This window comes from Gavialis gangeticus, unplaced genomic scaffold (assembly GCF_001723915.1).
Source record: "Gavialis gangeticus isolate Ggan-Ray unplaced genomic scaffold, GavGan_comp1, whole genome shotgun sequence".
Lineage (NCBI taxonomy): Eukaryota > Metazoa > Chordata > Crocodylia > Gavialidae > Gavialis > Gavialis gangeticus.
The window spans coordinates 202,246,669-202,267,555 of record NW_017729032.1 but is presented as its reverse complement, the minus strand read 5'-3'; the positions used below and the strand labels follow the sequence as shown (position 1 = coordinate 202,267,555).

The window sequence follows — 20,887 nt, the reverse complement described above, 5'->3', positions numbered from 1 at the left end:
AGAGACCTCAGTAGATCATCAAGTCTGACCCCCTGCCCTGGGCAGGAAAGAGCGCTGGGGTCAGACAACTCCAGCCAGGTACTTGTCCAGCCTCTCTTAAAAACCCCCAAGGTAGAGGAGATCACCACCTCCTTTGGAAGCCCATTCCAGATTCTGGCAACCCTGAGCATGAAGTTCTTTCTAATGTCCAACCTAAATCTGCTCTCCATCAGTTTGTGGCCCGTTGTTCCTAGTTACTCCAAAGGGTACCCTGGTAAACAGAGCATCTCCTATTCCTTGTTCCTTCTCCCCCCCCCCCCCCCAATGAATTTGTAGGCAGCCACAGGATCACCTCAGCCTTCTCTTGCAGAGGCTGAAGAGATCTGGGTCCCTCAGTTTCTCCTCATAGGGCTTTGCCTGCAGGCCCCTAACCATACGAGTGGCCTCCTCTGAACCCTTTTGAGGTAGTCCACATCCCTCTTGAAGTGCAGCGCCCAAAACTGGACCCAATACTCCAACTGCGGCCTGACCAACGCCGCATAGAGTTTTCACATACAAGTTCTGTGAAAAAAAATTCCAAGTGGGTCCAAATTATTATTTTAAATTATAACAGCACCCTGTTGTTGCTGAATGCTATATAAATATGCAGTAAAAACAGTCTGTGCTCTAGGTAACAGCAACACAAGTATGCCTCTTGTAGGTTAGCTGTAAATTGACACCTGCTTGCTTGTGTCAATTTACAACTAACCAACAAGGTGTAAATCAAATGGTAGTGTTCTGATAACTCTGTAAGAAGTGAGTCATGAAGAATTTGAAGGAATAAGATAATGGCTTTGTAGATTTTTCTGGGAAATTTGCTAAATGTTTCTTATACAAAAGTGATTTCTTTTTAACACTGATATTTTCATTCAGTGACTTCTTTTGGAGTACAGTGGACTACCGTAAACAACTACAATTACAGATGCTTTATAATTTTGCATTCAAATTTAATGAATACATCTTTTATTAATGCTTCACTTGGTAGCTCTAAGATCTGAAGCTGGTCAGCTTTTTTAAACTACTTCCAACCAACATTAAAACTATTGACTTTTTTTCCCTTACATTGTATTACTGTAATATAAAGCATTTTATTTCTGCAGATTTAACTTCCTTGATCAACTGCTTGGGCATCAGATAAAGGAGAGAAAGGTCATGAAATAGCTTGAACTATTAGCTCTGGAGACTGAACTGGAAAAGACTGTTGTTCATGGATACTGGAGTCTTTTGCCGAGATTCAGAGTATTCAGGGTTTTAGCCCAACAGTAAACTCCTGTGCTTAGCTAATAAATAGCAAAGCACAAAAATCATAATCTATACTTTGGCTTTTCATTTAGAAATGCCTTCTTGTAGCCTGACTTTCAGAATTGCTGAACAACTGTGAGACTAACTGAAGTCAGTGGGTGCCACCCACGCTCAAAATCAGCTCGTTGATTTTTTTTTTTTTTTAAAGGAAAGCCAACCCTATCTTTCATTTAGGAAACTTTTAAAATATAGGCTCATTCTTAAGTTATGTGGTTATAGTGTATATATACACTAAGAGTTAGAAGCTTCATGTTCTATCATTTGTTTTCATTCCTTTCAAGTGGATCTAAATACTCATATGAATGCATTTTATAATTGTTTCAGTTTAACCACAAAGTATTCCGCAGCATGTTATCTGAAAGACTGACTGACAGGATGTACGCATTTAGTTTGTGCTGCAAACTAACAACTTTTTGCAAAATTTCATGATCACCTCTGCTTTCTGAGCTGTGTGCTAAATGTCTTCACTTAAAAGCAGCACTTTCTCACTAAATGTGAAGCTCATGTTTAATACCTACATCATTGTGGTTTTGGGTCCTTTAATTGCAAGATACTGAGTTCATATTGTCTTCTCTTTTTTAATGTAATTTGAAAATGATTTTTGTTTCAAGGTTACTATGTGTTAATTGAAAATCTCACATAAGAGTTTGTTCCTTCAGAGTCTATTTTGGCATAGTAATGATAGCTCAAGATAGGAATGCTTCATGACCAGCACTGAAAAGTTTAAAAAAAAAAATGCACAAACTGCTAGCCTTTCACTATGAAGAAGAGATGTCTGGCTTAGGCTTAGGCTTCAGTGCTACAGACATATTTGTGAGTAACTTCACACATGAGTCCTTCCATGAAAGACAGCTTTCAAGATGTATTTTAAACTCTAGACTAAGGAACATTAGTGGTCGCCATTCGCACCAAACAGAATGCAATATATATTATAGTAGTAGAAAAAACTGTGATCACCAGTTTTATATATGCTTGTTAAGGGCATAACGTGACAGCTTTTGACCATCAGCATTTGAAAGATATAACCGACTTGTTAATGTTAAATAAATCAAATTTAAGACAAATCAAATAATCAAATTTAAGACAATCCCAATAATGAGAGTCTAGACATGGGAAATTTATAAATTTGTTATAATTTTCCATGTCTACAATCTAATTCTTGGTGGTTCATCTTAAATTTTGCCTCAAATCTGCAGCAAGCAGCAGCAGGGGGAAGGTGGGAAGGGGGCAGGTAGTGGGGAGCCAATGGCTTGACCCCGGCCCCTTGCCACCTGTCCCTACACCACCACTCACCCCTGCCCCCCCACTGCCTTCCTCCCCATGGTGCCTGTACTCCCTGCTACCTGCCCTCAGTTTACACTCCACACACCTCCCTGACCCTAGTTTCTGCCCCCCCTGCTGCCTGCCCCATGTGGCATAAAAATAACAAGAATTCTGAAAATTTGAGTATTGCTGATGGACTGTGCAATGTAAATAGTTAATTATATAAGACTTTTCATAAGGACCTTTTAACTGATATTAGATTTAACTATTTGAAATAGTACTTTTTCATAATTAGTGTTTGTATTTTTCCTCTTTCAATTATTTGAGTTTGTCCTTCTCTTCCATAATGTGGAAATAAGACATATTTATTGTATCATCGTGCCATAATGCTGCTAATTAAAACAGAAGCAAAATACATGCCTTCAAATGTGCCATATAACCTAAACTCCAAAACTCTTGCAAAATAAATGTAATTCAGTATTACACCTCCTAAAAATTAAACTAATTACAGTTAAGAGTATGAAAGCTTACCTTGCAGCACTCAGGAATCTTTCATTTTTATTCATTTTCAGTGAATCGGTTATGAATTGTTCAAACTAGCAGTAATTTATGTACATTACCTTTAAAAATTGATGCAGGCAGCATCAGAAAAAATGTGATGTTTTAGGTGCCTAGTGTGTGCAAAGGGGTTACCTTGCTACCTTCCCCATTATCAATTTATTTTTTCCCTCCACACACCATTTGGCCCACATGTAGAAATCTTTTAAAAATTTAAATAAAAATTCTGGTCATATTGCTTGTTTATAGTATTTATAGCTAAACTAGCTTGCCAAGTTGCAGCTTTATAACTTGCTTGTTCTGAAATCTTCATACTGTTTGTTGTTTGTCCAAATGCTGCCTTCCTACTAGGACTTCTAGCAGCAGAAAGTAGGTACCCCTTCGTTTTCCTCTAAGGCTTCTAATTCTGTTATAGTGTGTGGCTTTGCATGTTTAAGCACAACTTTTTTATTTTCTTCCTTAGCTTGCCCTGTTTCATTTTAATACTGCCTATAGAAGGAAGAAAGTCTTCCATTACCCTGGCAGTAATTTTTCAGAACAGAGTCAATCAGAGTTAAACGTCCTTCTTGTAAAATGTAACACATTTATTTAAAGGCAGTATTAAAATTAGTTACGTATTTCCTGTTTTTTTAACTATTTATAATCAAATCTGTACTTTACAAGTGAAATAAAAATGTCATTAAGTGCTGTAAAGAAAACGATAACGTTTCCAGCTTTTGTATTTTGATTCCCAAATTAATTTTCCCAAAGATCACTGGGTCTTTCTGCTGAATACTAAATATGTGCTCTAGCATGAGACATATTTTTAAATTATTTTGCTTCAGTGCCTTTGCATGATATTTTGTTTTGTTTTATGTGTTGGTGTGATGTGTAGCATATGCATATACGTACATGTATATGTGTAAAACTGATTTAAAATGCTTATATGCCGTATTTGTCTCCGTATGTCAGGAATACTGTAAAAGGATAGGAATAGAGTTGTGTTGTAAATTTAACTGTATGGTAAGAGAGAGGCTAAAATCTAAGCGTTTCCAGAACCTACATAATTTATATTGGTCAGAACAAACAAGTTTTCACAGGATAAGAAGATGAATTTCTTCTGTGTCACTGACAATAGTTCTAACCCAGATCACAACAGTTTCAGAAACAGGAAATTCTGTATCTTGAACTCAAGGTGAAATGTTACTTTTAGAACCCTTGTATGTGTTTTGGGTCAGCAAATGTTGCCACTTTAATCGGGTCTAGATTCACATAGCAAGATGTGAGTTCTTGGTCTTGGGTCCTCTTTTCTAAATCCACTGTCCTACTGTTGATTTTTGCTTGTTTTTTTCCTTTTTCCCCCTCCTAAACTGACCTGCCATGAAATGGAAACTAGCGTTTCTACATACCCACTCTTACACGGCAAAGGGAAGGAGAACTATCTGATGACACCTTTTCCCCACCATATGTTTTCAATGAAAACATTAATAGTGAGCCCTCTCTCACCAGGCAAGAAATGTAGGAGTGGTCTTTCCTCCAACAAGGTTCGACTGCTTTTTAGCCACCAGGAGGAGGTTCATTTGTGGCTGTAGGAGGAAGAAAGTTGTGTGCCAGCATTTGTCAGTCCATCTTCCGCCTTTAATGAAAATAGTAGATTTATGCTTTTTTTTCTTATCCTGTTAACTAACCCACAAAGCTAGCATGGGTAAGAGGCATCCAGAAGGATTGTATTATTTGATATACAGCAGTTGAGTTGTTAGGGATATCTTCCCTCAGAAGAAGCCAGAGGGACTCTGAAATAATCTAAGGTAGTGGCTTTTGAACCTTTTGCCACATACTTGCAAAATATTGATGCTCATACCCCCTGTACTCTCTGTATATTCATTCCTTAAAGAGTATGTCAACACCAGCATCAACTCATAGTACCGTTACTTGGTGTGTGTTGACCAGTCAGAAGCTTCACCACCATTATTAACATTTAGGCATATACCCCTTGGCAAAGTGCTGCATACCCCTGAGGATACACATACACCCATTTGAAAACCACAGATCTAGGCATGGAGAGAATAGTGAAAGTCACCAGTTTTGTACAGCAATAAAAGTTACACCAGGATCAGAAATGAACAGGTATGCAGCTGTTGCAAGGTAGTCGCACCCAGTAGATGGCTAATATTGCATCTTGCCCCTCATTGGTAGGGGAGGAGATCATCAGCCAGCTTGCCTTTCACAAACAGCTACTCTGGGGTGGACGGGTTTGTACAGATGTTGCTAAGAAGATAGTTTAAAATAAAATATTTTGTTTAGGTCTTACTAATGGCAGAATATCCAGTGCTTCACTCTCATATGCCATATTGTGAAGCTGATCGGTTGGGGGGGGTGTTGTTTTGTTTTGTTTTGTTTCCTAAAGCACATTTAATATGGAATCAGAGAGCAATATCATCACACACTGCTGATTTTAGACAGTCACTTTACTCACTCATCTGTATGCACAAAAATATCAGTGACTTCACTCAATTCTCCTTATATACTCTCTTCACTGTTCTTATATTTTTGCTTTCCCTGTTTCAGCTGTTAGCCTCATACTTTATCAGGAGCTCTTTGAGTAAAATTTATATAAATCCTACTTTCTGAAGTGCCAGTAAACAGTGTTTCAAAGGCCAAAATTTTGCTTCAGGGCTACCACAGAGGAAGACCGGTAACAAGTAAAATAGGAAGTGGGAACTAAGTTAATTGTGCACAGACTGAATTTGTTGCAGATAGCTGAATTACACTTAATGGTTAACTTTGGTTAGACAGTAAGTATATTGGATGGTAAATTCTTTGGCACAGAACCATAGTTTCTCATCCGTTTAGAAAAGTATATAGTGAGGCTCTGATCCAGATCATGGTTTCTGGACTTGTCTACAGTGCTAATCATCATAAAAAGAAGCAATCTAAGTGCTTGACTTTAGCTCAGGAACCTTAAAGTAACATTATATAGTTATGAAAATGTGGAAGTTTCAGATTTACATTAGTTAGATTTTATCACTGCTCCTTTAATATAAATGTACCATAGTCTTTTTTCTTCTAGGCTTGTTCCCTGACTTAATTATTGCAAATGACATGTGCCAGGGAATGTGTTGCTAAGCGCACATTTTACTAGCATGTATCAAAGGGCTGCAGTTTTATTGATTTGGTAATATCTCCTACAACAGCTTTTATTGCCTATTGGAGGGTAATTCATAACTGTCCAAAGCTTTAAACAAGAATGTTTGACTTCAGGATATAAAAGAGTCTGAAATTTCATGCAGTCCACTGTAGCTAGAAATCCGCATAGCTTGCAGTGGGAAAGAGATCTGTTTATTTGACTCAGCTCTCAATGGCACAGTAGTGAAGATCAAAGTTAGTCACAGAAAATAGTTCTTCCCTCACTTGAAGGCTTTGTGAGATGATACAGGAAGCCTGCTTCCACCCGTCTTTCTCATTTAGAGTCATAGTGAATTGAGTGTTTTTTGTTTGTATGGTTAGTCTGAAGGTTCTTTAATGGATTATTATTGTTGTATTACAGTACCTTTTTAGTTATCAAGAGATAGCTAGCCATCTGAAGTTAGAAAACAGGGTAAGTATGCATCTGTATAAACTAAGATATATATACTGCCAGACTTCCATGAACTGAAGTTCACTTCATCAGATGCTGTGAAAGGACGCACAGAAAGTAGAGTGCAAGACAGAGAAAGGAATTAGAATACAAAAGATGAAGGAGGGAGGAGAAGGAGATGGCAGGGGAGGGAGCAGTGCTAGGGGAGAAAAGCAAACAAGCAGTGAACCTGTGGGAACAAAGAGAGTCACAAAAGCTAATCCAAGTAGAGACAGGAATCCGTAGTCCCTGTTTTAACCATGTTTAACACAGTTCAGTTTGTGGATGATTCTTATCTTGCAAATTCTTATCTGTTCAAATTGGTTTTAACTTTTTGGTGTTTCTTGTCTGAGAAAAGCAATCCTGCAGTCAGTGATGGAGTGTCGGGGGCCTGAGGGTGTGAACTGTTCTACCACAGGCTTTTTACTCATAAGCAAAGTTTATTTACATTAGGTAAGCAAAAAGATCTACCATGACCCAAAGACCTTACAGTCTAAGGATAAGAGAGAACTAGATACAGGAGGACAAAAGTATCAGGACTCAGTAAAATAACTGTGGTCACTGTGGCATAGCACATCAGCAGCGTAGCTATTACCAGATCTTTTTGCAGATGCTTGTTCACAGAGAGCTTCTCTCAAGCAAGAGGAAACAGCGTAGAAGAGCATACACAGGTTCTATTTTGAAAGTCTAAAAAGTGGACTGTGGTCACACCATACATTGGTTGGAAGTGAGAACTGATCTTTTAAAGCTGATAGAGGTGCAGTAAAGAAGTTTAGGCTGAAGGGATTTGAAAATGAAGACAAGCAGCTTATGTTTGATGTAATAAAGAAGGAGGTGTGAAGCCAGTTGGAGAAGTAGGTGACAGGAATCTAACTTTTTCATGAGCTTTTCACAGTCCCTACAGCACTGTCTATCTAAATTTTCTTGATGATGTTCTTAGAGGAGAGAGAGTGCCATATGCCAGACCCATAATGTACCAGAACATTGATCTTGGGGGATTTAAGTACCCAGTACTGATTAGAAAGTAAACTAGATGAAACCCAAGTGAGACAACTGTTTGACGAGTTATTACTAGCTTGGTTTCTAATACAAATTGTCAAGCAGCTTTTCCAGGTGGATATAGTTCCAGTCTTATAACAATAAGCCTTGTGCAGCATAATGTACACAATTAAAGCTGAAGAAAAGGATTTGGTTACAATATCATTAAGTCTGAAATAGCCACTGGTTGATATTGGGTATAGCAAAAGAAAAAGTATTGGATTTAAGTAGTGGATTTATTCACTGCTCTGCACAATAAGTTTTGTCCAGTCCCAACACTTTGAGACTGCATTTAGAGATCTAGGATGTGGGCCTTGGTCTATACTTAAATTTCATGTTTATTTGGAACTCTAGATTAACAGATGCAGTATTTGTAGCACTGTATTTCTGTTGTATTACTGAGTAATGAAAGGATTTGTTGTAATACATATGTGCATGGGGAAAGGATTTTTTTATGGTAATTTTTTTTTATTGGACTAACTGCACGGCTGGAATAAAAGCTGTGGACACGCACACAAATGATCTGGGAGAATTGCCGTAGGTTTGTTCTGATAGAAAAACTTAGCTAGAGATATCTGAACAGACATTTGAATGCTGAGCCCCTGAAGAGCAGCAATCCTTCAGGGCTAACCCAGTGCAGCCAGGGGGCCCTGTGTTCACATCTGAGCATAGTCTCCCAATCTACCCAGAGAAAGAATAGCAGCAGTGCACAGGGCAACCCAGATTGGCTGACCGAGACTGATCAGTCAGCCTGTGTCTCTCTGCAGCACAATGTAGGATTGTGAAGGGGACATGCTGTGCTCCCGGCTTGGTTGGAGTAGCAGAGTCAAACAAACAAGACACTACCTCCCTGGTTGGGATAGGAGCAAAATACCTGGGATGCTGGAGGAATGTGGTGTGGCTTCTCTCAGAAGCAAACACGTACAGACATTCACTCTTCCAGGAGAAACTCTCATGGGAGTGATTTAACCCTAATTGTTTCCAGGTTAATACAAGAAATACACGTAAGAATTATGGATGAAATCAGCGATGATAGTAGCTTTGATGTTACTTTATCTATCCAAGTAGGGTAACGGACAAAATACACCATATAGTTAAGTAGAGCTGTAAAAAGTGAAAACAGAAATTTTTCAGAATTTTAACAAAGGAAACAGATGGTGCTTTTGGAAATTAAAAAAAAAACTACTAATAAAGCTTGCCAGTGGGATAGTGTATGTATCGGCTTTTGCTGCTCCTTCTTTTTGTAAATAAGTGAACAATCTGAATAAGAATAAATGGTGTCAGAGAGCCTCTTGTGATATCAAATTTGGATGTATTGCTAATAATAGTGAACAGTTGCAACCCAGGTAAATACTGTATTTACTTGACTCTAAAATGAGATTTCTTCCCCCCGTCAGCATGAGGAAAAAAGCCCCTTGATTTAGATTAACGCACAAAGTGGAAGAAGGCAGGGACAAATGGGTGTTGCAGCTCTGAAACTGGCCCTGAGCCTGGTCAGGGCCAGAGCCGGACCCAAAGCAACCTCCTGCCCCCTTCCACTTGCCCTCTGCAGCTTGGCTCTGCCTCAGATTGAATTCTGTCCTAGGCAGAGAGCACAGAATAAACTCCATCATCTGCCCAGCCAGTCAGCAGTGCTGCCTCTGCTCCATGGCCTGCCAAAGGCTGTGCTTGCATGTTCTGTGCTCTATGACCCAGCAGGCAACATAACTGGAGCAGCATCTAATAGTAAGGCAGGGTGGGGGAGGCAGGGAGAAGGGGCAGACACCAGGACAGTCAGGGGGAAGAGACATAGATAGTGAGCGAAGGGGAAGGGACAGAAACTGGGGAGCTGGGACTGGGTGGTGCAGCTGGCGGGGGGCAGGAAGGCTTGAGTGGGAAGAAGTTGGGGGGCAGAGGGCAAGGGGGCTTCCTGACCCCCTGCCCCCAGCCACTGCTTTCCCTGCTGTAGCAGTGCAGGGGGGAGGGAATTAAGGCAACCCCAAATAATTAGATGTTATACCTGGAAAATTTGAAATGTATATAAATTGTTGATACATAGAATCTAATTATTGGAGGGCCATCTTACATTCCTGTAAACCTGGTACTGTATATACTAGTAAAACTAGTAAATGGAAGTTTGAAGGAACAGTAAAGACAGGAGTCCAAAATGTAGAAGTCTATATTTTCATGAGAAGTTTTCAAGCAGTGTTCCAGTCATAAAAAGATTTTATATCCCAGTCCTTCACAGCCCCATTAACAAGCCTTTGCACCCATGCAGGTTCTGCCCTTGTATTTTCTTTTTGTAGGATCAGAATGTTGGAGATTAATATGAGGATACTGTCTCAGTGCATGCTTCAAAAGGTCTGAGTTTAGGGAGGGGAGGGGGATTATTTTTAAATAAAACTGATGATACTAGAGTGCTGTAACTAGAATCATTAGTACCCAGAATAATATCCAGACCCAGACAGGATGAGATCTTATTCATAGCTGCTTATTGGCAGAAGCAATTTTGGCTGTCAGACTTCTTTCACATTTCCATTTATCCTGTATATCCATCCCTCAGTATTCTCAAACATGATAGCCCAGAACCATGACCAGATGTTGCCCCCACACCTGTAGTTTATAGCGCCTAATATCCTGGACTTCGGTGGAGTACCTCTAAAAAATGTTATTCGTGACTGGTTCAAAAATCCTCAAACAGAAGAAACCATCTGCTAGGAAGACCTTTCCCCACTAATATAAATGGGGGTTTTGTATATATTGACAGCCTAAAATAATCTGAATCCAGCTGAGGGTGTAGTACCATGATTCTCAACCACTATGCCACAAGATCATTTTAAGAGTGTCATGCAATATTTTCAGTGTAAGGTGTACAGACTCCTACCTCTCATTCACAAGATAAACCTAGAGATTTCAAATACAAATCCATAGTGTCAGAAACATTGTGACCTGTTGAGGTCTTTCTGAGTTCTTTGCAACAGAAGAATTGCTCTATTATTTTTCTCTAGTCAAAAAAAAAAAAAAAAGCAACAGCTGAAAGCTGACACTTTCTAAGGGGTGCCTTGAGTCTAAGAAAATTGGGAACCACTGGCCTGCTACCACAGATTCTAAACTGTATATTGCATTTCTGCATCTGTAGTCCATCTTGCTTCAGTATCTTCACATCACTGCTTTCGGTCATCTGATGTTACTAAGATTTCTTAAAGACCTCCTGCATGTTTACCCACCTGATAGAGAGCCATTTCCATCATGAAATCTCAGCATCTTCCTAAAGCTCATGGTGCTTCCAGGCAGGCTGCCATCATGAAATGTCTGCAAGCTCCAAACTGTTAAGTTCGTACATTCCTACGCACCCATATAGGAAGAAGGTGGTTCTGAAATTTCAGATACCTGAGTTTTACCTTAATCACCAGCCTTCTTCCCAAAGCCATACTCAGTACTAGGAAAGAAGCAGCTACATCCCTTGTGTATTTCTAGAGCCTGTGTCCAGAATAGGACTGTTTTAATCTAAACTGTCTTTGTGGATGTATCTAGCACCTGAAAAACCAAGCTATCTCATATCACAAAGAAATATCATGAGAGATCTCCACTGACTCTTTTTTAGCAATAAATATCTCTCTGAATCTCATGGCATGTGTAACATCTTCAGCCTTCTTCAGAAGTGCACTAGTATCTGATTTGTACAGCAACAATGTGGAGCAGCTCACAGACTTCTGTCATACATTGCATTTTTGACATGGTATCTAAATTTGATGCCAGGCTTAGGAGAGAGAGAGAGAGACTCCAGTCATTTGATTGCAGCTGGCACTCCTCATTCTCATCATCCAAAGTGGGGTACTGCTTGCCAGTAATCAACAGTGGAATCCACGCTGACACATACCTAAAGAAGAAAGTGCTGCTTTCTATACAATGACTGTAGTCCTTTGAGATTTTGTACTAAGTGCAGATCCCATAATCCTCCCTCTCTCCCACTTTTCATACTCCTCAATAGTACAGGGTTTAAAATGCAGAGGTATTGAACAGCCTCTCAATCCAATCTTCATTCTCTTACGTGGGAGCACAGGGAGGAACAAGGCATATGCAAGGCTGCAACAATAGTTTGTATATTTTCCCCCATACATGAGGCATGTGTGTTTATGAAGATGTGACTACAATATCAAAAAGAATCGCATGGAAGTTTTGACCATTCTTCAACAGTTAAAATCATAAACTTTCATAGATACTAGATTTAATTTTTTTTATTAGAAAATGTTAAAAATTATTGTTATTTTACAGGACTTGTAGAGTTGGAAGTAAAAATAGGACCCCGCGCATTGTAGCAAGGTGGTATAAGTTAATACAGTCTAAGACATGCAGTTAAGTTATTCATATAGCGTACATTAGCTTATGGTAAAAAGTTTAAGACAACGCTTTTGAGAAAAGAAAACTAGGACCTGTGCATGATAATCACATTGGTACAGAGTTCTAAGTTTGTAAAACACTTCTAGATGTTGGTGTTAGTATGTAGCATACAAATTGCTGGGGTGGATAATATTCAAGGCATTAATGGGCTTTACTAATTAATATAAAGTGCATGAGACAGGGGGTGAGGATTCAGTCCATCTCCTTGGTCTCAATTCTGTCAGTTAATCTCAGCCAGTGGTCTTCATACTGGCAATGGTGTGTGATATGCTCAATGGAGATGTCCCAATGTACCATGGGATGGTATTGGATACAGTGAGGTACCTCATCAATTTCAAGTAGCAGTGGGATACTCTGCAGAATTGCAGGATGTGCATTGCTTGGGGCCCCATTCTCCAAGTGCCTTGACTATCAGCACCTGCACCATCACATCAGAACTTCATGGCCTTCTAGCCTCCGATCCAACCAAATCACTTTAGCCTGTGCTTAAGTGCTTTGATAGACCAATAAATAGCAAGGGAAGAATGCTGCCTTTCAGGTTCTCTATGTTTGAGTGGTTGAAACCGAACATGTTTCTATCAGAAACTGCCAAGTTCACAGAATTGAAACACTGAGTGTTTCTAAGAAAACTTTTGACAGAGGCTAGGCAGGTTGACCGGCCTATCTGCTTACCTAGTTTCCTTTCAGCTCACCTTTTCATCTTCCCAGACTCTTCAACATTCCACCTGGAAAGCTGCCAATGGCATTGCTACTCCTCATCTTGCAGTTCTGAAGCAAATCACCAGGTTTGCATCCTCTCAATCTAAAGAGCTGGGACTGAGAATTTTCAGCAGCTTCTGTTTTTAGCAGTCTGAAACAGCTGTGCAAAAGTGTCCCTCCTGAAAAAAGAAGGGGGAAAAAAGAAAATAAAATCCTAGCTGACTTCTCATGGCACCTCATAAAATGGAGTTGTGTAGTTTTCACAGCATATAATTCATGTTTCCTCACAGCTCTGTTAACAGTGTAGATTTGTGGTTATTAACAGACCCATAACAAACAAACAAACAAGAAAAGAGGGGGGAGGGTAAATCAGTACTACAAAAATTGGGACCTGAAATTCTCTATTAGTCTAGTTCCTTCACCCATAGAATTTCTGGCAAGTGTACTGGAATCCAAGATTCAGGTGTTTAAGTTAGTTGTGTATTTACTCTATTTTTTTAAATGTAATAGAAAGAAGGACCTATAGAGGAGTTCTAGGTACCCCAATAATTAATCTTTCAACAGCATAATACATCTAGTAGAGTTAAAAACAAATGTTTAAATAGAAACAAATTAACTCACCTCAACTCATTGTCCCAGTGAATTTTCCTACAAAAAGGTTTCTTTCCATTCATTATCTCTGGAATAATATCTGAACTTTCTCCAAAAAGCCCAGAAAAATAGTAAAATTAGTTTTGAAAAAAATCAAAACAACAGCCTTTTCAGCAGTCAAGCTGCACTGGTGGAGAGATACAGGTGCCTGTTTTCCCACTGCTTAAACAAAGTTTGTGATACAAATAAAGGGTCCATCCACACCACCTTCAAAATATATACAGTCCTTTCTAAATATCAGAAAGAGAGAATTTGACTTTTAATAGAGATAGGTGCGCCAACTCAAATAAAATCAAAATCAACACTAGCCTTCAAAAATTCGCGCAACTCTCAACCAATATTTAGAGATTTGAGAAACCTGAATTAAGCATATTTGTTTGTAGTTTTATGTGTCTTTGTTTTCTAGGTTTGCCAAAAAGGGGAATGAGTATGATTTGTTTCCATAATAGTTTTGCTTCTCTTGGCACCAAGAATTAAACTTTTGAGAGATCTTTGTTCTCCAGAGAATTCTTACCAAATTTTCATACCAGGAAGGTTTAGATAAATTTGTACAAGCATCTTCATGTCATTAACTCTCACTTTCTCTGATATAATAATATTCTGAAATCTGGAACTTTCAGATGTCAGGAAATTATTGATATACCAAGCCTGGAAATATTAAAAAGTAAAATCTTGCACTCATCTTGAAGGGTCCTAAAGATCCCTACAAAATGGAATATAAAAAACGTAGTTAACATTGTCAAACGAATCCTTAAACTAACCCCTGGAATGTAAAACAGGTGTCAGCACCCCTAGCACGTGTGCCATAGCATGACACGCAAGGCCATTTTGCTCGGAATGCCACAGTTGGCCTGGGCTCTGGGCAGCTGCCACTGGCCACACAGCCTGGGCTACTCACAGCAGGTAGCCAGGAGGCTATAGTATAAGCCCTGCTGCAAGCAGCACGGGTCTGTGGCAGGTAGCAGCTACCCAGAGCCTGGACTGGCTGTGTCAGACAGGCATGCCTGCGCTGTGTTGGGCAGACTGTACACATGCTGTCCCCGGCCCCTTCTTGGGTGGTGCAGCCACCACCATCGTAGAGCCCACCCAAGGCTCTGAAGCCCAGTACAGCTGTTTGCAGCCTCTTGGCTGCCTGCCACAGCCAACCTGGGCTCTGGGCAGCTGCAGCAGGCAGGCTGCAAACAGCTACACCGGGGTCCGGAGCCCCAGCACTGACCCTGTGATGGCAGTTGCACGTGCAACTCGGTGCCTGTGGCAGGGAAGGGGCCAGAGCTGTGCAACCTAAGCCCTTTCCCCACTGTCCACCTGGGTATTTCACAGCTCCTCCACCATTTGCATCTGGCACGCCAAGTCGAAGTGCAAATTGAGGTTGGGGTGTTTTTGGCACTCTGGTCAAAATGTTGCCAACCCCTGGTATAAAAGAAACTAGAAAGAAAATCTTGGGTAAAACTGTATATAATGTAATAAGAGATTCTTTACACTAACTTTGCTATACTATACTGCGTCCCCTGCACTCAGAAATTTTTACATAGTAGATTTTGCATGGTCTAATCTGAATGTTCCCAGTTTTTCCTGGATATTTGTAAGAGGAAAAGGTAAAGTAATTGATCTTCATGTCACTGAAGAAGAGTGGGGGGTTGGTTTGGTTTTTTCTAAGATTAACTAGTACAGGTATTTCAGATTACAAGAGGGGATTACAGGAGCATTTTAGAGATAGAAGAATGATAAAAACTCTTTGTTATAAAAGCTTTACATCCCCAAAAGCACAACCCTGTATTAAATTGGAATATCCTTTATAAATTCAGACACCTATATCCATTTCATATTTTCATGACAGAGCTCTGAGAAGCAGAATAAATGAATATATTGAGCAGGTTTTAGTAAAATATAGAATGATAAAGCAAATGCCTATGATTGAGAATTTGTTAATCAGAGATCATTTAGCAATTTTTTCATTTCCTGGTTTGCAATTCAATTTCCTGTGCTCTTATTCTTTCTTACTTCTCCCCTTACCAACAAACAGCTGAGTAATGGGTCAGATTTTCAGATACTTGCAGCAAATGATAGAAAAATAAGACATAGATGGTTAAATACAGTAGATCCTATGTGAGCGTTCTAAATTAAAAATATATCAATCCTTATTGGTATCCCATTGAAAAGAATATACCAAAGACACGATAAAAGCAGGAATGTGCCCTTAAACTGTTGTTTGTGAAGAAATGAAGATGTATACTAAGCTACTACTAAATAGTACAGTGCATTCAATAAATTCTCTAGTAGAGACTTGTTTAAAGTGCCTGTTTCATTCGGTTGTACAGAATGAAGTGGAAGTTTCCTGTTCCAAAGGTTAGTTTACCATGAGTCCTTGCTGTATTGATTTCTTTTTCTGTTTGTGTGCCTGTAGGAGCAGTCTCACAGGTGCTGGATAGCCTGGAGGAAATTCATGCGCTTACAGATTGCAGTGAAAAAGACTTAGATTTTCTACACAGTGTTTTCCAGGATCAGCATCTGCACACTCTACTAGATGTAAGTCCTTTTATAGTAGATGATTTGAATATATTTTCATATTTAATAACTAAATATTTCTGCTTATTATGTATTTTTAAATCACTATACAATATTAACTGCTTTTCTGCATACCGCTTGTTTTGTTTGGTTATAAATAAGAAAATATATAAATGCAATAACTGATAAATGTAACATCAGGCAAGTATGATGACATCAAAATACAAAGATTACCATGGGTTATAGTGCGTGTAGAGGGTTTTAGAAATCTGACATTGCACAAGACTTAATCACATGGAAGTGATTTAATGTATTGACTTGTAAACTTACACATTGAACTAATTATCTCTATCTGCTAAAATACTGTAATTCAACAGGCTATACTTACTTCTTTTGTTGATGTGTGGTTTATTGTTATGCAAGATCTATGTTATGAATATTCTAAATGTATAGATTAAATTCCTCTTTTTAAATGAAGTATTCTTAGATCATTTTGTCACAGTCTTACATCAAGGAAGTTAAGCTTTTTTTGTGCATAAAAACTGTGATGAGTCTGTTTGAAGCATACCCAAGCAAGGCAGGTGAGAGGCTTGCAACTCAAAGGAAAACTTCTGCAGTTTTTTGAAAACCAGATTGTATTGGCAACCTAGTACAAAGACATAGAGGCTCGTGCAAATGTTTTAGTCTTAAAATGCGCTTTTCAAGCAACGCTAGTTTGTATATAGAGATTGGTTCCCCCAGACGTGTGAAGTCCAGGAAGTGTGAGAGTTACAAAAGCTAGAGATAGATATCACCAGTTGAAGCAGATGAGCTGTGGCACAACATTTTTGCAGCACAGCTAATGCACTTAACTGGGTAAAACATGTCACCCCTTGTCCGAACCTTGATGGTACAGGACAAGGGGAGTGTGATCTCCAGAGGCAGTTTTGGGTGAACGGGTAAACTCACCTAGACCTATCCCTGGATATCACATCCCACTAAAGGCAGGACAGCAGGAAATGTGTTTCGCCCAGTGAAACAGTTTTTCCTTTGATGTGGCACGACGAAGTGTAGGGACATCTATTTGCTCACTATTTGTGCCGCCATAAAAAAATTTATGGTAGCACAAATGAGATGTCAGTTGAGATCTGTTTCCCCCCGTAGAACTAAAAACCACCTGCTAAACTCTAGACTTCTCTTGCTTAGGTTGCCACAGGCAGACTAAGCATCATTGTAGGCTTATTCCCTTCCACTGGCATTGTGTCAGAACTATTCCTGAAAATCACGTAGATGGTGTATGGTTGTTGGTTATAGCTATGTTGGTCTAAGGACACAGGCAGGCAAGGTTCTTTGGGTAGATGTGATATCTTTTATTAGACCAACTAAATAGCTAAATAGATAGATGGTGTATGACATTAGTGATGCGAACAACATGTGGGAACTCAAAATAAATAGAGATGTGCCTTCCTCAGTTTTGATTCTGGGATATATAAATATTTAATTATAAAGACAGTGGGTTGGTTTTGAGTCAGGTGCTCATTCTCTGAAGTAATTTACCCAACAGAATGAAAACTGGCCAGAGAAGAAAATGCAAAGAAACACAAGGGGTTAGTCTGCAGCCCCAGGACTCCCACCAGCTGCTGTTCTCCCTATCACTCCAGCTGCTGCAGTAGCCAGGATCTCCACTTCCTGTACTGACCCCAGGTGGCAGTGTGGTATGGCACAGCATGCAGTTCTGGGGGAGCCTGCAGCCAATGATGTGGCAAAGGAGCAGTATGTACAGTCCAAAGTAGGGGGGGGTACCTGTGCACACAATGTGGGGAGGTGCCCTGAGCTCACGCTGTTGCAGCCTGCCCTGTGTGCTGCCCCTGCTAATACAGCCCATGTGGGGTGCAGCTACCAGCTACTTAGAAATTAGATGGCCTTGATCTAGGTGAAGACATTCTTCACCCTTCCTTTAAAGCTGCGTCATTCTGCAGCCGCAAAAGGAAGATTCATAGGATCTGAGAGAGCCTGCTTGTACTCAAGTAATGAGGGCATTCATAGGGAGGGTTCGGGGTTCCAGTCTTCACTCCAAGCACTGTTTATTCATTTGACATTACATAATCATTGGATAAAATAGATAACGGATGGCAAAAGCATCTAACATGAATAGGCAGGGTTTTGTGGATGCTCAGTTGCATTCTAGGTGCTTACATTCCACCTAGAGTTGTGTGTTTTTTGGATCTGGACTATGGTGTTTTGGAATAAACCCTGTGAAATGCAACATTTACCTTCTGTTCCATGTACACTGTCTTTATTACTTTAGTATCTGAAAGTATCTTTACATGACATGACTGTAACTTGTTCTCTCAACCTTTCCCCTGGGGGAGAATTATACTTGCAGGAGACTAGGGGCTTTTGGGTAGATTTTTGTATTCCATTCACTTAGGAACACATTAATTATTAGCCAAATAGTACAAAACTTGTGTCCAGGGAGGCATCCAAGTAAAATTGGGTATCTGAGAACACCCTTTCTTTCATATGACTGAAATGCTGACCTATTAATACTTAGAGAAAAAAGTTCCGATATCTAGGTCCTCTCTCATCTTAGCTGTTATGCTGAGGAAATGAAAGAATTGAGTGGCTCTATTACTGAATCCTGTTGGCAAAACATTCATGTGAGCACAGCTCTTTTACTTGAGAATGTCTAGAGGTCCAGCAACATTAATTGTGCCACAGGTAAGAAATTCTTGACTCCCTGTTCTTTTACACAGGTTTGCTCTGTTTACATACCTTTTGGTGGCACGGGCAGGAAGCTTTTCCTGGCAGTAATATCCAGCAGTGTAGCAGAAAAGTCTGAGCTGTACTGCAACCATTCCATTTTGAACAAAACACTAGACTGGTAGGCTAAATTAATCTGACACAGTCCCTGTAATCTGTGAAGCTACACCACGGTGCTGTGAGTGTGTTGTGGACTTGACATCCAATTTTATGAAGGCCAAACTGTTCTCAGACTACTTTTCTTCAATCAAAGATTATTCGTCATAGAGACGAAAAGCTTGGTAGGATTGAGCCATTATTTAAAATTAGTAACAACTTCTTCTTTTTTTTTTTTTTAAACTAATCCTGTTAGCACTTCAGAGGCCAAGTGTAGCCATGGGAAAATGATCTGATTTTGCACTGCTTCATAAATCATCAACAGAATAGTAAACTAACTTCCAGTTGTTTACGCTAGGACTTTGCAAGCGTAACTAAGCTTAGAATTCAGCCCACATCTTTTCTTTTTTAAACTGACAGCATACAGGGCGAGCCCAGGGGAGGTTCAGCAGTGCACCCCCCTTTGGCTGTGTGCTGCATGTGCAGTGTGTGGCCAGCACCAGTGACCAGCATTTCCACCACTGCACATTCCTGTCGCTAATTTAGGGGGGAGGGGAAGAGCAAACATTGAGCTCTCTTAATCAGAGAGCTCACTGGCATCCAGGATCACAGCAAGAGATCGTGGCCACACCACCGCCATAATCCTAGATCCACCCACGACAGTGCATGGACCAAAATATGCCTAGTTTATGCCAGAGGAATTTATACCCACTAGCACCAAGATGGAGAAGAGTTTTCTTTATGCTGCCATTACATGCTTTCTCCAACCTTTGATCTTTTTGCTGTTGAATTGACTTTTGTATTGTAGCCCCACACAGGTGGAGGTATTTGCAATAACAGCAAATTGTAAGGCAGCAGAATAATAGTAAAACAATCAGTAGAATATCCTACAGTTTTAAAGTCTTTCTGCTGTAAAGGTATAGCAAGCTTTGTTATGAGCTTTGAGTTTTATTGCATAACTTCACTGGCTCTGAATAAATGATGGTACTAATTTATCTATCACAAATGAGTTTTATTGAGTGCTTTAATATATACTGACTCATTATGGGCAGATAAATTATACCGCTGGCTAATTAATTTAGCCTGTAGATTTTTTTTTTTCAGGCAAATTATTTTAAAGCCATATCTTATATTTTAGTTATTCTGCCATTCATATGGTTTTTGACACTGAGGCTAAAATTATTTATCCTGAGGCTACTGAATTTATTGATTCATTAATCATAAGGCCAGAAAGGAGCCATTCTGTTCATGTAGGCTGACCTGCATAGTTCAGGGCAAAAAATTTTCACTCAGTAGTGCCTTCATTAAGCACAGAATTACTGGTTAAATTGTAAATCATCTTTTAGGAAGACAGCCAGTCATGATTTAAAGAATTTTAAATGAAGAATCCGCCATTCCAGTTGAAAGGAATGATCCCTGGTTTACTTTTAAGAATGTAAATTTTATTTCTAGTTTGAGTTCATCTACTTACAGTTTCAAGACACTGAATCTTTTTACATCGCTTAATGCAATACAGGGAGGCTGTATTTTGAAATAACCCTGATATGAGTACCTCTGTAGAAAAGAGTGTATGACTTTTTGTGCTAAATTAACAATCTCTATTGTATCAGAAATCTTTTCCCTATGTGTAGGTATTTAGAAACCATGATAAAGTCACCCAATAACTTCCCTTGGATAAATTAACTAAAATTAGGTTTTTTTAGTGTCCCAATGGATGGCAGGTTTTCAGGCCTTGGATCATTCTTGTTCCTATTTCTGAAATATTTTTAATTTTTCAGTGCTTTTTTCAGAAATGCAACTGCCATAACTGGACACATTGTTCCAATAACAGTCCAACCAATGCTGTGGATGATCTTTTTATGTAAGAAAGAACATAAAGTGGTCATAGACATCTTGTCATTCAGCAATTCTTTTGAAAGTCTTGGTCATTCTTTTAATGAGACAGAAAGCAGCGTGAATGAGAAAAGCAGTTTAATGTTTTACTAGAATATGTTAAATGAGAAATCTTTAAATCTGAAATCTTTCCAAAGGCATGCTTAC

General features: G+C 39.4%; 1 protein-coding gene across 12 annotated transcripts in view; it reads left to right on the top strand.

Moving 5' to 3' along the window:
* CASK (calcium/calmodulin dependent serine protein kinase) overlaps positions 1 to 20,887 on the top strand; it is a 491,685-nt gene that overhangs the window by 339,416 nt on the left and 131,382 nt on the right. For 8 of the 12 annotated variants that reach the window (XM_019524147.1, XM_019524145.1, XM_019524141.1 and 5 more), the window contains 2 exons: positions 3,493 to 3,510; positions 15,909 to 16,030. In XM_019524147.1, coding sequence (XP_019379692.1) covers positions 3,493 to 3,510; positions 15,909 to 16,030 — 140 coding nt within the window. The remainder of the gene's footprint in view (positions 1 to 3,492; positions 3,511 to 15,908; positions 16,031 to 20,887) is intronic. The other 4 variants (XM_019524150.1, XM_019524148.1, XM_019524143.1 and 1 more) reach the window with 1 other exon arrangement.